The following is a 16,862-nucleotide window of genomic DNA, read 5'->3' as shown; positions in this document are numbered from 1 at the left end:
CTCTAACTTCCCACCTTTCATAGTATTGGCTTTACTCTTAGGCCCCATTTGGTGCACTGTTCCCAGAGGTGCATCCCCTCAGACTCTAGTTGAGAGAGGAAAGGAAAGAGGATAGAAATGGGGAGAGGGATGTAATTATTGATTACTTCTATAAAAGTCCTCACTAGATTAGTTTAGGTCACATGTCCACTCTGAGCCATTTGCTGTGGCCAGGGGAGAGTGATGAGTTGGTTGGCTTAGGTCTTGGCACTGTCCACATCAAGGAGCTTGAAACAGTGCCTTACCCAAAGCATGGGAACTACTACAAAAAGAAGGGACTTATGTTGAGAGCAAAGAGACACACGTCCATTGTAAGAGTTACGTACTGCCTAAGACACCTTATCCAGGCTTTATTACTTCTTCACATAACCACTGTGAAGAAGTGATGACCCACTGAGGGAGATTATGATTCCAGGTCCGTGGGCTCATTTATGGACCATGAGGTACTTGGGTTATTAGTATAATCTCTCATACACTATAAGATTGGGGCCAACTCTGAAAACTGCAGAGGTTACAAGGTCAAGGGGTAAAAAGGACAACTATTATAGATCGGTGGCTGTTGTAGGTTCTCAGCAGGTATTTATCTCATGCAATCCTCACATTAATCCCTTGTAATAGTGTTACTATTACAGTCTTAGAGATGAGAAATCCAGAGCTCTGAGATAATACATTATCGTCCAAGTCCTCACAGCTAGTAAATGGTAGAAGTAGGATTTGAAACCTGGCCTACCATATTCTAAGTATCTCCTTCATCCCTTCATTCTGCTTCCTTTCCTTCTCTCCTTTTTCCTCTTCCCCTTCCTTCCTTCCTTCCTTCCTTCCTTCCTTCTCTCCTTCCTCTGTCCCTCCAACAAATATGTACTGAATGATTAGCAAGGACCAGGTACCGTACAGGTATACTCTGTGGTGGTAAAACAATGAATACAATAGATGTGGGCCCTGAATGAATCTTAAATGCTTATGTGGAGAGATAATTAGAAAGTAAACAAGAAGATTACAGAAGGTGATACATGCTAAGACAGAAATAAACAAGATGATGTCATAGAAAGACACTTGGTTGAGATAGGGACCTCAGTCAGAGGAGGTACCACAGAGCTGCAATCTGACAGATGGGTAGGAATTGGTGAGGCCAGGCTTGTGGGGGGTGTTATGGAATTGGCATGGGCAGGGGACAGAGCATTAGGCCACCAGAGAAAAGAGCCACACAAAGCCTTTGAGGCAAGTGAGGGCTGGCAAAGTACCAGGTTTATACGTTTAGATTATTCTGGATGCAGTATAGAGATGGGGCTGGGGGGATGAATCAAAGGGAGGGGATGGAAGAGCCACAATTGTGGCTTGGCATGGGATGGCAGAAGTGGATGGATGTGGGACAGAAACTGCACCGCCAAATCTTAGCTCATCAGAGCCTTTCCGTCCTTGGTGTACAGGTTTTGGAGTTTGAGCCAATTAGCAGAACTTCCTCTGATATATAAGAGGAATAGGGATCTTTATCCACATTGCTTAATGAAGAAGAATGGAAGATTATAAATGCAAACATGCACAATAAAAATAAACGAACACAAGGAAACTTTTCAGTAAGCAGGGATTTATCGCTCATTCATAAGGCCTGAGGCAAAGGGCCAGTTTTACAAATGGAATAAACATATGTAGGCCAGGCTTTTTGTTTTGTTTTGTTTTACACAGTTGGCAGGAAAATACTTTGTTTCCCATTTGGTCTTTACATATTTCATAGTGAAATGTGTTGTTTTGATCAATAGATCTTTAATTGGAGTTTTATTTTTGAAAAGGAGTCCATTCAACTCCGGAACTTCATTGAGCAAGAGTGATGGATGGATGTCCCCTCTGTTTCCCTGTGACTCTGTGCAGAACTCTGAGATATAAATGAAGTGACTAAGGAAAGTTAAAGCAAAAGCACTCCCTTCCCTTGGTGGAGGGACTGTCTCACTTTGAAGCACCTTTATTTAGCTTCAGGGACTCAGAGCGCTCTCTGATCTCCCACCTCCCCCCTGGCTCCTCACTGCTCTTTTCACTGGCTCCCTTTGGCTTCCAGACCTCTATCTGGTGGAATGTTCCTGTTCTGTCCTTGACACAAGCTCTCTTCTATCTGCATGCGCTCCCTGAGTGACCTTGTCGGCATACTGATGGTGACCATGTTGCCCACCCTAGACTTCTGCCTGCTAGTCTAAGGGATATCCTAAAATTGTCAATTGTAGACACAACTCAACTCTGGAGAGCTTTCCTCAAATACTCTCCTCCTTTTGTCTTCCTCTTTTCAGTAAATGGCTGTTCCATTTTTGCATTTGCATGGACCAAAACCCTTGGATGCACTCTTGATGTCTCTCCTCCCGTATTATCATATCAGTCTCTATCAAGTCTGCTCTGAAATAGATCTAAGGTCAGACCACTGCCCACCACCTCCACCACCAGGACCCTGATTCAGTTCTCCATTATTTCTCATCTGGATTATTCACTGCCCTTCCTACTGGTCTCCCTTCTCAAATCCTGTCTTTGCTGCTTTCTGGCCATGTGACCTTGTAGTTCCATCATCTACAAAACTGGGGTAATAATAGAACTTACCTAATAACGTTCCTGTGAGTTTTCAATAAATTAATATAGGTGAAGCAGTTAGAATGGTGGATAGCTGGCCGTGGCTGTTATAAATGCCTGTCATTACTGCTGTCCTCACCATCCTAGTCTGTGGTTTTCCATCCTCAAGATAACCTCATAGTCCAGAATGACTGCTAGAGCACCAGCCATCACAGGTACCTTACTGGCAGCAGGATGGAGGGAGTCCTTTTAAGGACACTATCTGGAAAAGCCACATCCATGGATATCTCATTGACCATGGCTGAACCACTTAGCCATATCAACCTCTAACAGGGTCATTTAGCTGCCTCTGGCTAAAAGTTTGGTTTCTGTTACCAAAAAAAGAAGGGCAGCATAGCAGTTACTGCAAGTAGTAGTAACTATACCGTGAATGGGAGGCATGTGATATTATGAGGGCATGTGATGAGGACATATGATGCAAGAGGTCAGACAGGGGAGGCAATAACAACTGACCAGAGAAGTAGGCATTTGCTAGGCTAGCAGGGAGGGGTATGAGGGAGAGTCCTAGGATGAGGAGAGAGTAAGTGTAAATGTCTGTGACAGGAAAGGGCATGGTAAATATTTATGCTACACGGTGACATCATGCACCACATACTGAGAACTGTGGTAAGCTGGATTTTCTGTCTCCATCCAGACTCTCCCATAATGGGTGGTGCTGGAATTTCTCATTCCCCTTTCCAGTATGGGAGATGCCCAGATGGAATGGCCTGAGAAGTCCTTCAGGAGCTTGGGTTGGTGCTAGTGCCCTTGGTCTGCATGAGGAGCAGCACCTTGAGCCTGATGGATAAAGCAGAGGTGGGGCTGCCGAGAGACTTGACTTTGACCCTCAGCTCAAGCATTTCCTGCCTGAGTGACCTTGGCAAGATACTTAGCTATTCTAAATATTATCTGTTTCCTCATCTATAAACTGGGTGATACTACTGTCTAACCTGGAGGTCCGCTGTGAGGACCAACATTGCTCAAGATAAAAAAGCGCTTAACCAAGTACCTGGTCCATTGAGAGTATCCACTAAAGAGTGGCTTGTGCTGTTTTTACTGTCATCATTCATCTTCATCGCCTTTCCTCTCCTCCATTCTCTTTCGAATGACACTTTCTCAGTTTTTCCACATTCAATGTCAGGTATCTCATGGATGCATCCAGTGCCCAGCTTTTTTTCAGGAATGTGGGACCCCAGAACATACCACTACTTTTTTCTTTCTTTACCCTTCCTTTTAAAAAGTGACTGGAGGGTGTGCACAGTTGGATAGAGAATCGTACAACTTGGGGTGTTAACCTGGAAGGAACCTGAAGCTGCCCATGCAGACTCTTATATAGTAAGTGAAGAAACAGATCCAGAGATGTGGAACCTGGTTGACAATGCCTAGGTGGTTTTTGTAAAGATGTTGCCTCAGCTTAGGCCACATGATGATGGGAAGTTCCCAGGCTGGTTTTATGTGCATCGATGGGTCAGTGAGAGAGTCTGCACATATATAGATGTCCATGTCAGGCATATGGGAATCCGAGGGTTCATGTCCATCCTTCTGTCAGATTTCTTTTTCTCTTGAAAGCTGTCATCTTGGGTTATCAACATGGTGTGTTTGTGGAGGTGGTGTGGATTCAAGGCAGTTAGCCCAATTCTTTTTCCCTAGCATCGGCCTTAGGTATACCCTAGTAACAAGGTACCTTCTTTAACAAGGTGAACACCAGTTACAGGCACAGCTTAGAGAATTTCATAAAGACTTACATACAAGGTAAATATCCTCATGCCCTCATGGTGCTTGTGACCTAGCAGGGGAGAGACATTAAACAAATAAGTTATGTAGAAATCATAGATGTGCTCAGAACTACAAAGAAAAAGTATAGGAAGACCTTGAGAGATCATCGTGTCCAGGGATATGGTTTGCCATTCCTGAGTTTTTAGCCCACAAAGGACATTGCCATTTGGCTCTTACATTCTTTCCAACAAAACTCAGACATAACTTCAGAATCCTTCTCAACACAGCCCTCCAGACAGCCATTACTAATCAGTCAGACTTGGCTCTCAAGACAAAATCTATTGGCCATCCAAGATTTGGCACATTTCCCAGCCCTCCCTCCACCATCCCTTTTTACAGACAAGCATCTGGCCAAAGGCTGGAAGGCACATGCCTCAAGACTCCAGCCAGAGGCCCCAAGTGTCCGGCTGGTCAGGTTCCCAGCTCAGGCTCGTGGACACCGTCTGTGACTGTTGGGTGGATGATGTGTTGGCAGGGGAGCTGACTCCCGAGCAGTAGCATCTGTGGCTGCTAATGATCTGATCTAAATATGCTGTGTTCTATTCTGAAGCTCATTCTCAGAGGTCCAACCTGTTGAGGGCACTGCAAGCTGTAATTTCTGTTCCTTCAAAGCTCAGATAGGAAAGTGGTTCTTTGTTCTCATGAGTTATTTCTTGAGGAAAATATATGTTTTGTGGAGAGTTTGAGGACAGTCTTAAACTGAGGACATCACCACAAAGGCCTAGTCTCTCATTTTCCTTCTCATGTGCTTAAATGGGTGAGTCAAAAAGAGGTGTTTCCTGCTTGGTTGATATGAAGCTTCCAGAAAGAGAGAGAGAAAGGGTAGCTCTCCTTTCAGAGGCCTGTCAAGTCCGGCAGTTTGTGCAGGACTGAACCTTGGTATTTATTTTACAGTTCATCAAACATTTGTAATTCTCAGGGACCCCCGCGCATTTCATATGACAAGCTGTGATTCAACACAAATGCTTTCCTAAGGAAATGTGCATTTATCATTCCCTTAATGTTCGTGTCTCTACCGTTTCTTTTCCATCGTATGAAAAAAATGTTTAATATTTAAAAGACTTTACTTGAAGTGAACCCTCATTTTAGGCTCAATTTCTCACCTCTTGATACATATTTTCTGAACTCTTAAGAAGCACTGGAGGCACTCACAAGCTTCCTTTTTGAATAGTAGTCACCATAACCATAACTAGGATGAAAGAATCAGAAAAGCATGCTTGTACTATTCCTGTTTCCTTAAATTGGGAGACCTTTTGGGATAAAATTGCTTGAAAAATGAGTGTTGGAGAGGTTGGGTCTGCTCTTCATGGACATTCTCCAAATTATTCTGGAGTTGTCTCTGAGATCCAAGGCATTTTGTTGGCTTGTGTCTATCCCTTCTGCCCTTTGCTGGGCTCTATCTACAGGTGCAGGGCCCTAGGAAGCCCTGGTCTTAGTGCATATGAAGAGAGAGCCTTCTTCCCAGGGCTAAATGAATGGGAAAGGCAAAGGTTCAAATGGGACCCCAAGATGTCTGGTTTAGTTATTTTTGCATCTTCTAGCACTTCCAATGTTATAAGCGCTAGAGAGAAAGAGAGAAAAGTCTACTCTCTAATTTCCTAGTGTTCGTGGCCTTTGCTGTGTGAGTTGGGTTGAATTTGCACCTTCTAAAGTTAGGCAATCCAGCTCTACAATTTATTATCCATGGGACATTATATAATTACTTACCCTCTAGGTTCCATTTTATTTTTCATCTATAAAATGAGGATAATAAGGGTACTATTGGGTTGCTTTGATTTGGTAGGATAATGCAAATAAAAGGCTTAAAACAGTGCCTGGTGACAAGTTCATACACAATAAATGTTAGTCTCTATGATGAGAAGTAAGTCTTGAAAATGATGTAACTCCTAGATTTGGTATTTAATACATGGATAATGTAATTTCCATTTCAGATTAGAAAAATGCTTTTCAAAACATTGCACGCTCTAATGGCAGTCACAAATACAGTGGCATTAAACCACAGCCTAACAGTCTCAATGTTGAAAAATAGACATGTCTCGTAAATGTTCATCTTTTCCCACATACCTATAATTTCAGTTTCTTGCCTGTACCATTGAGAAAGCTATTAAGTATTATTTTATGGATTAACTGACTGCCTTTTCGTTGTTCTTAGAATATCAGCTTTATTTCAAATGCACAAATCCTTGTGCATGCTTTCTTAACCACCAATAAAGGGAACAGTTAATGTGCTACAAAGCAAGAAAAATTGACTTTAAAAACAGAACATTCTTCTAATGGTCTTACCTTTATGTACAGAAGGGTTTCTCAACTTTGGCACAATTGGCATGTGGGCTGGATAATTCTTTTTTGTGGGGGCTATCCCCTGCATTGTAAGATGTTTAGCAGCATCCCTGGTCTCTACCCACTAGAAGCCAATATCTCTGGCTCCCTCCCCTCACCAGTTTTGACAACCCCAGATGTCTCCAGACAGTCCTCCTCTACTAGGAAACCACTGGTGTGCAAGAAGGAGGAATTGGGTCTTGCAAATGTGTGTTTGTGGCCACTGAACAGAAGAACCTCAGGTCTAGCATTGTGGGAAGTTGCCAAACTGCCTGCATGGGAGTGGTGATTCCCAAAACATGTGCTCACAGATTATCTGTTGATACTCTGGATTCAGAGAGCAGGTTGAATAATCAGCACCGTAGCTTAATTTGGGGAAATGACATGGCTTTAGTTTTATTTCCCTCTTTTTCTTCCAGTTTTGGTTTTTCCATTTGCCAATGGTGATCAAATGAAGTTTTACAGTTAATCTTGACTTTTTATGTAATGATTGCTTTTTTCTTTTCTTTTTGTTTTGTTTTCCTATTGTTTTCAGCTCCCTCAGGCACAAAAGGTAAACTCTTTTCCATAACATTGCAGTCATCCCCAGAACTCGCAAACTGTGCATGTCTCCATGACTTTGTGCGTTCAGTACTGTTCATGACCAGTGAAATGGTTTTCCTCTTAAAACTTCAAAAGCCTGAGGTTGGGCAGGAGCAGAAAGACCACCAGACTCATCTGTCCACTGTCTCCCTGCCAAGGTTGTCCCATCAAAGAACCCTATTGTGGCCAGTAGTTTGGGGGCAACTCTGCACCCATACATTTTGCTAAGAATTCTCAAATAATAGGTCCAAGAGTCAGTTTAGCACATTCCTTTCAAACACAGCGTTCCAGGTCTTCCCTGAGGTACTTTCCCAGGGATACAGCTAATGTGAACAATTTGTAAGGCCCAGTGACTAAGTTTAGATTCTGGGATCTTAAGCCAAATATCTGAAGACTCCTCATGGGTTTCATTAATTGCAAAATCAATAGCTCCTTTGCTTGTCTCATCGCCTGTACCACCTGGAGAGAATTAGAGCAAAGTTCTTGCCAAAGTCAGACCCTTTCACTGGTCCTCATTGTCTGTCTGAGATGATCTGGTTTCACCATGTAGAATGTTCTCTGTCTAGTAAGATTCCATGTGATTGCCATGCTGGCTTTGCTCTGTCATCCCCATGGCATGTCATTGTATCCTAAGGACAGTTACAGAAGAAAACATGACACATGATGCCTGCTGACTTGTTCTGGGATATTTCACAAACACAGCAAGATTTCCAGAAGACACAGTGATTTCTGGGGGCCAGATGTGGGTTGGTTTTGTTTCAAGAGTTGAGGTAAGGCACCTCCCCGAAATGTAAGCAGTACCTCCCAAGCTTTCCAGTTTGGAGCAAAGATGATTTGATTCCTTCCCATTGAGAGAGATAGTACAACTGCTCTGCAAAAGACAGTCTGTTCAGACCATATGGGCAACCAGAGGCCTAGAAATCATTACACAATTACTTAAATATATTTGAGATATTTAAACAAGGCGAGACATGCTAGTGTGTGACTTGGCTTGTGGTAATGTTTGATTACACTTCAGTGCCATCACAAAAAGACTGAACACTTCATTAAAAGTTCAAGTATTTGAGAACAACAGCTTCCAGAATAAATATATGGCCAAAATTCCACATTATCTGGAAGGATCGGCATCTTTAATAGGTCGTGCTTTCTTAATTGCCCACACTTGAAATTTCTTTGTAAAGAGACTTAATGAATTCAGTGCCTAAAACTGGACCGGCCTCAACATACTGGAATTTATTCATCAAGCTTCCACTGATCCATATACAGAAGCATTCTGTTGTAGAAGATTCCTCATGAATTTGAGGTGCCATCAGCCATGGAATTTTAAAACAAGGTTCGAAACAAACCAACGAAGAATATGGTAAGAACAAAAGTTGCTGGGACATAGGATTCTTCAGTAACACTTAGCTCCCTGCCCTCTTTCGTTCTGTCACTCACATCACTTGCCACGCAAATAGAAAGTTTGGAATTGAGGAGGATGCCCCGGTGCCTTTCTGAAAGATGTTGGACCATCCAAGGGCTTGCTGTGCAGCCCTTGTCACAAGGAATAGCTCTTCCTGCCCCCCCCACCCCGTCCAATTCCTCACCATGGATACAAATTGTCTTTTTGTTAAAATAGAGAAAGGTACTTACCTTAAAAATTATTAAGAGCCCTGCATGAAAAATGGTCTCAGAACTCCTTGGAGTCATTTCTGGGCAATTCAGCTCTTTAGAGAAGGAGTTTAAATTAAACCTTGGGGATCTGGGCTGGAAGGTGGAGAGCAGCTGAGGAGAGTCACACTGCAGATGGAAGGCACCCTGCGTCAGGGCAGCTTATCTCAGTTGCTAGTAGATGAGTATCAGTGCCCCTCACGCCCTTCCCCTCTCCATCCCCAGTGTTACTTCAATGACACCTGCAGAACACTCTTCTGGAAATATGAGGTTCCTAAGAGCATCAGCCCTCCCTCAAACTCATTGTCCTGCTGCCTGATCAGCAAGGAATATGGTGGGTTGCATCCCAGCCTCCATCCATTTGTGACCATGGGCGAGTTAATTAACTTCTCTAAGCTTTAGGATTCTTTTTATTTAACAAGAACAATAGACTAGTTTTCCAGTTTTGTTATGAGAGTTATTTATTTTACTTGTGCCTAGCACAGAACCTGCCATGTACTAGACACTCAAAAAACTTAGAGTTTCTACTACCATTTGCGTGTCTTGGCTTCTGATGCTCTAGAGAACATATGAGCAGATCATATGGGATGTGGTGATCTGGGGTCTCTGCAGTGATTTGTGGTTCTGACTCAAGCCTAATGAATAATCAGGAGATGACAAAAGTGCTGGGAAGATCCGTGATGCTCCTCTATTTCATTAAAAACTCTCATTACCTGACTTCACCTTTTATGTGGAGTCAGAAGGAAATGCAGATTGGGCTTGAAACCCCAACAAAGCAAAGGCTTCCAGGGACAATTGTTTTGAGATATTTCGTCCCAAAGCCTTTGACGTTACCCATAGATTTCAACCAGCCATGGACATGATTATAATGAGCCCCTTCCAAACCCAAGAGTTTGTTGTTCTGGGGGTAAAAGGGAGGCATCTCCAGCTGTTACGTCTTTGGCCTGCTTTTCACATGAGGCCATGGGTGCATACATTGGACCACATGGTGTCTGCATTTGTCCTGTGTTTTTGTTGGAATCTCTCTTTGTATCATCTGCAACTGTTTTCTCCATAAATATTTTAAATAGTTATGTCTCTGTAAACATGCTTACTTTAATCTCTTAGCTGATCTATCACTGAAAATGTCCCATTTGGGTATCCCTCGTATGTATGGTAGTCATTAGTGATTGTTGGCTAGAAGTTATGGTTTTCATAATTCTGATATTTTGAGGGTCTTTCAAAACTTATCTTCTAGCTTATGACTGTTTGCTAGAACAATGGTTTGCAAAAAGAATTTCATTTTGTTTTTACTGTGATTCATTTCTAGACTCTATAAATTTCAACCCTTGCTGTCACATTGGGATAGTACTAACTGATGATATTCCTAATCAGTATTCAATATTTTCACCAAATGCAGTGAAGTATCCTGAAGTTTTGGTTAAAAACCATGTAGCAAATCTGTTCTTTTTAGTGGAAATTGAACCACTTTCTCCAGTGGATTGATTGTCCGACATTGAACAATGAAGAAAGGTCCATATGTAAGAAAGATTTGCCTTTTTTTTTTCTTACATGGAACTTCTTGACTTCTACAGAAATATCTGGGAGATCCCATTTTATAATAATAACACAGCAGAATTACCCAAAACCATTTGCAAGTGTATTTTCAATTGCCATTCACGGCAAAAATAGTCCATTTTTTTCAAACTGCATATTCATTCAGGTGGGTTTTGTCTACGGAAACGAAATATCATTTGTTCACTGCATGATTAATCATTGTAGAGTGGGGCCTTGACTACTTAAAGGCAAAAATACTCTTGGGGGAATTCCAAATTTGGCTGTGCACGCGGGTTAACTCCCCCACCCCCATCTGTATCCCCTTCCCTTTATTTTATGCTGCCTTCTCACAACTTTGGAGTATGTCAGGAGACCTTTCCATGAAGGTTTCGAGAGTGCTCTGTCTGGCCCAGCACTAGATTAGTTAATATCAGTCTGAGAATTCTGAGCAGCATAAGCATTTTTCTCAAAACCATAGTTAAAGAAAACCACATCTCTAATCCTGTTTGGGACAGCAATTGATGCATTCAGGGCTGCACAGTATGGCAGAAGGATCCCTGTTTAATAGCCCAATGACATGTTTTGTTTCCTGTTAGGAATAGCTAACTTGCCTTCTTGAACAAACACAACAGGGCTCAAGATCTGTTGTTCTACGCCTGCTGTGATATTCTGTGCTGCTTAACTTGTATGAGGACTCAGGAGTGCATAAATTAGCTTCTTAAATGGAGGTCGATTTGGGGGTTTTCTTTCAGGATGGAACTGGCTTATTAATATCCCCCCTGAGTGTCCATGGGATCCGGAATCCATTTGCATTTTCTTTGTGTCCTTGTTTATATTATATTTAGGAGGGATAAATGGAAGCATTCATTTCCCTAAAGTTTTTCTTCCCCTTTTGCTTTTTTTTCTCCCCTTCTTTCTTTCATTTGTCTCATGCTTTAGGTCCAAAGTTGTGCAAGTAGAATCTGGCCTGTTCTTATCTCTGGGTAATCAGATTTCAGCAATCGTGGGGCATCATTTATCATTCTTCGCCTCATTTAACTTCTGTACTTTGAAATGTTGAATTCACTGTCATTGAAAATAGAAAATTGAAAGTTTGCAAAGCTGCTGTTTTCATAGGACTGTAGGTCCAGTGATTTTCGTGTTCCATTACAGTTATATAACCAGCAAAATCCGTGCAAATCAAGTGCGAAACCGAGAGGTGGTAACTATTTACATTTGGTTCTGGTTTATGACTCATTTGCTTTTACCTTTACATGCTTTGTGTGTGAATTACTATATCCTGTTTTGATAACCCTGTTTTCCCCTTTTATCATTTACTGTTTTATAGGAACATGTACAGGCATCTTTTATATGCATCCCCGAGCTGGGGCTGTTAAGATTGACTACACTGAGTCTGTAAAATGGTAGCTGCCACTCGAATTAATAGATCTGCTCTGTGAATAAGGCCAGGGAGGAAAAAACCAGAACAAGTCTAGCCACTGCAGCTCTCCCGTGGCCAGTGTGATGAAACTCTGGAGATCAGAGTCACAGCATATTGCTGAACTGGAATGATTATCACAGAGCCCCATACTTTGTTCCCCACTGTAGTTCTGTGTGGGTATGTTGGTGGCAGTCCAGATCAGCTAATGAAGAAGGTGTAGTTTGCCCATTTCATATCCATGTGAGTGTTGGTGAACCCCTCTCCCATAGCCCTCTCCAACTCTGTGTTTGAGACCATTAGTATAAGAATGCAAGACCCCCAGATTCAAAGTGCATGGCTCCCCACTGGCGGGAGGGCTGGCAGAGCATATGGATCAATGTGGGGTCATGGAGTTCCATGCGGAAGCAGGATGCTATTTGCCTTTCTTGTTGGAAAAAGCTAATTGGTTAATTTTAAACAAACTCATAATGTGTGTTTACTTGTGTATCTGGAAAAAATGTTCAAGTTTCATCCCATTTTTATATAAATTGGAACTTTCATAGGATTTTATAACAAGGATAAAAGCAAGGTAAGAACCAGAATTCAATTATGAAAAGATATATTCTTTTTTTAGTTTTTAGCTTTTACACTGTTAGGCATGAAAATTGGTTAAAAATAAAACACAAAGCCAAACCAAAACAAAACAAAATGAAAAACCTCCAAGAATACATTGCTAGTACATATGAAGAACTTTCATACTTGCATGTTTTAACCCAATAATCCTCTTTCATAGAAATAATGTAACCTAAACCGGTCAGTGACTTGCAATTTTCCCTACAATGAGGAAAAGAAGAACCAACGTACCCAGCAATAATAAAGTGGTGGCAAAAGTCACCCAAGTTCCAAAGGATAGGAAGCCATTATAAAATTGTGGTCAAAATGAAACTGAATAATATAAGAAAATAAATTAGTTTTAAAATCAGAATATAACATTTTATGTACATTATGCTTTTAGTGTGTGTGTGTGTGTGTGTGTAAACATACAGATGTACAAAACAATACTGGGAAGAAATGCATAGGCATGTCTCATAGTGGATATTTCCTTCTGAGAGGAGAACAAGTATTTTGCTTTATTCTTAATACAGTTTGGTACTTTTCAAACCCTGTGTGGTGAACATGTATTTTTATAAGTAACTAGTGATATTTATAATATAATATAATAAATGGACAAACAAGGCTTAGCCTAATAATTGTTTGCTGAGCCTAACTCACTCCAGAAACAAATGAAAAACTGGGAAATCCAAACTCAGTTTTATTTTTATTTATTTATTTATTTATTTATTTATTTATTTATTTATTTATTTATTTTTTTTTTTAAGATTTTAGTTATTTGACAGAGGGAGAGAGAGAGAGCCCAAGCAGGCTGAGCACAGAGGGAGAGGGAGAAGCAGACTCCCCACAGAGCAGGGAGTCTGATGCAGGGCTCAATCCCAGGACCCCAGGGCCACGACCCGAGCCGAAGGCAGACGCTTAACCAACTGAGCCACCCAGGCACCCCAAACTCAGTTTTAAAAACACATATAAACACATAGATTCTTGGTTCAGACAGCTCTGATCAGAAGATGTGATGTCTTACATAGGACAAATCTAAAAAGTACATTTGTTTATCAAAACTCTTCACTTTCTAACAGAAAGAGAAATCATCTTTGGTCTTTCGTCAAAGGCCCAGTCCACGTGAGATGCTTAGAGCAACATGGATCTGAGCCTGTGGTCCACGGAAGTGCAGGGGCACAGTCGAACCCGGGTGGCTACCTACCCTACAATAACCTCATTTGGAGGTGTTGCCTCTCCTACTCACGGTTCAGTGCAGGGCTTGTTGGAAGGAAAGACTACCTTGGCTTTCAAATGGGAAGAATGGAGCAGAGGAGTATGACCTTTGCCCCATTCTGTTCCCGCAAAGTCCAACCCTTTGTGGTGTGCACGAGTGACAGAATGGGGCCGTCCCACTCTTATGGCAGAGGGAAGAGAGCCCAATTGTCCAAAGACCAACTACAGGGTTGGCTGGAAGTGGAGTAGAGGCCCCACACTGCCAGTCCTGCCTAGCAAACTTGGGCCGAGGACGCCATCACCCTGAGCCTTGATTTTCTCCTTGTAATGGGAGACTCTCCTGAGAAGCACATGAATAGTGCTTGCCAAGACCATCCACACTGAGTGCCCGACTGGAGGGGAAGCCAGTCATGGAAGGAGGAAGACCACCCATCATGCTAGTAGTATATACCTTGTTTAATAGAAACAAATTTGACACGAATAAATTATAAATGGTTTTGAAACACTGATGTAATCTGATGTTTAAAAAAAAAACAAAAACAAAAGTAGGTATTTTTGTAAAGCCAAAAACCAAGAATTGATTTAAAGATCCCTAGTATCTCAGTGCTTTCTAGTCCCAGACTTAATGTTTAGTGTCTTGGGAATTCAAAGTCTTTAAAAAATTCTCATGTATTTAAGATACATGAATGTCTTCTAGTATTTATTTAAATCAAGCATAACTATAAAATATGACTGTCTTGAGGTGTTAAAACAATAGAAACCCTACTCATAACATTACTAAAATGAAACTGCCTTTCCTTTTGAAAGTCAAAGAAACATCTGAGTAAAACAATGGAATTTTAAAAGATTGTTTTCATTACAATTGTTCTTACCTCCCCAAAGAAATATATACACCCTTTTTTTTTCTACAAAGAAAGTAAGGCAGAGGATTGAGAAGAGCTATTTCACAAAGCCAATGAATTTGGCTGTGGTGGCATTAATGTCAGCATGACTTATGTCAAGCCTAGGGACTGTCTTGAAGAGGACATCAGAGGACACCTGAAGTTCTGATTTCCTTGCTTCTAGACGCCATTCTCCAGGACTCGCTTATTGACCCAAGGCAATCATGAGCTCAAAGGCTTGCCATTTTGAGGGTTCCTCTCTATTTATTAGTAGATTTAGGACAGCTGTATCCATCACTTGACACACTAAGATGTATTTCCTGAAAGCAGTATATGAATCTACACTTCATTGGTCAAGACCCTGGAAGAGAGTATCATTTAGGGGACACCTGCATGGAATACTTTAATGAAGGAAAGAATTAGGGAACCCCAAAGGTGTGGGATTCCATGAGAATGCATTTGTGATTGCATTACTGTGTTTCTGTGAGTTCTGTAAGAGAGAAGAAGCTAGAGTGAACACACAGTAAAAAACACCATTCATTCTGACACAGGGCTAATGAAAATCAGTACAATTCATTGACTCATCTGGAAACCAAATCTATGTCAAAATGTAAATCTAAGCCAAGTCTATATGAAATCAATGCCAAATCACTGTCAATGATATTAATCTGACTTTACGGGTCCTCATTGGAGTGATTTTCTTTGTGGCAGGTATGGTACGAAAATGCCATGAATTACTCAGGAGAAACACACACACACACACACACACACACCATACACTCATCACAGGCAGAGCCTTGCCTTTCTTTAGTTTTTGTTTGTTTTTTTTGGTATAATGTTTTCATACAAACTATTCTAATTTTCGCTGACAGAATTGATCTACCTTATCACTTCTGCCCACTACCATGAGATTTTAATTTTAATAAAGCAACTGCCTTTACAGTTTTTTCTTTCTAAATGGAGTCACGTACTTGTTGGTCTGGTCATAGTTCAGCTGGCTGATCCTTTTTCCAGTCATGTTATTAGCTGGTCAGATCCCCAGTTAATGGATCTAGATTCATTACAAACCCAAGTGTAGCCAGGTTCCACGAGAACTGCAGGGATGGCTCTGTCCGAGCTTTCAGACAACTCACACCAGAGGCTTCGACTGAAATGACCCTCGGGGGTTAAACTGGAGCAGTTGTGCAATCCTGCGCAGCAACAGGGCTAACAAGTTCAAAAACAGAAAGTTAGATGTTTATCCCTTCAAATTCATTGGAAGGATTTTGGAAAACCCAACCGAGTTTCATGAGGTAGAAAAATGTCAGGCAAAGGACTCATGCCATGGTATGGATTTTCTTTTTCCAGAAATGACTCACAGAATTGAACCACTTGCTGAATCATGAGCCCTTGTGTGCTTGGATTGGACCCATCCATGTTTGCCCAGGCCTGGGATGCAGTAACTAATTTGGAGGCTGGGTGCTTCTGCAGCATCTGTCTCTTCTTCTCCAGCCCCTTCCTCCCAGCAACTCCCTTTCCAGTCTGCTTCCTTCCTAACCTCACTCCATATTCACAATTGCAATAACCAGCCTCTCCCCTCCCCCAGCTGCTTCCTAAGGCCTTCTGTTTAACTATTAAAGCCGCGATGTTCTATCATGGGATAAAGGAATAATATTTTTCTCTTTTGATAATGCAGTTCAAATGGAGAGATGGATTGTTCCAATTTAGTAGAGCAATGGGTGAATTTCAGAGGAGCTAATCAACTCCTCTCGCCTCACCTAGAATGGTCCTTATAAGAGCATATGTACTTGTTGGATGTGCCAGGCACTGTACTGGGTGCTTTACATCTATAATTCTACTTAATCCTCCCAAGCACTATGGCCAATATTCCTACTTTAGCAATGATTAACGTGGTTCACTGCACTCCAGGCTCCTTAAGGCAAAACATGATTTTTGTCTTTGTCCTTCACAGAAAGGAGGTTGAGGGAATAGTGATTGGGACAGGGCCTCTAGCATCTGATGGGCGAAGGCCTAAGTCCCCACCCTGCTGCTCTCTGTGAACCAGTGCCAGGTACTTTGCACCTTTATTTCTTCACCTACAAGATGGGCATGGACACTTTGCAAGGTCTGTGTCAGGGTTAAATCTAAGGCTACATAAATATAAAAACATTTAAAGCAGTGTTTTTTAATAGCAAGATGTGCTTGGAAATAGAGATGGATGAATGGATGATGGATGGATGTTGGATGGATGGATGGATAGATGGAAGGATGGATGGATGGATGGATGG

The 16,862-nt window shown here is 41.6% G+C and overlaps 1 protein-coding gene across 1 annotated transcript in view; it reads left to right on the top strand.

Moving 5' to 3' along the window:
* CACNA2D3 (calcium voltage-gated channel auxiliary subunit alpha2delta 3) overlaps nucleotides 1–16,862 on the top strand; it is an 856,401-nt gene that overhangs the window by 601,883 nt on the left and 237,656 nt on the right. The window contains exon 14 of the mRNA XM_034997896.1: nucleotides 7,256–7,273. Coding sequence (XP_034853787.1) covers nucleotides 7,256–7,273 — 18 coding nt within the window. The remainder of the gene's footprint in view (nucleotides 1–7,255; nucleotides 7,274–16,862) is intronic.

The sequence above is a fragment of the Mirounga leonina genome, unplaced genomic scaffold (genome assembly GCF_011800145.1).
Source record: "Mirounga leonina isolate KUSES-001 unplaced genomic scaffold, KU_Mleo_1.0 Mir_94, whole genome shotgun sequence".
Classification (NCBI taxonomy): domain Eukaryota; kingdom Metazoa; phylum Chordata; class Mammalia; order Carnivora; family Phocidae; genus Mirounga; species Mirounga leonina.
The sequence above is the reverse complement of the archived record's forward strand: the minus strand, read 5'-3'. Positions and strand labels throughout refer to the sequence as shown.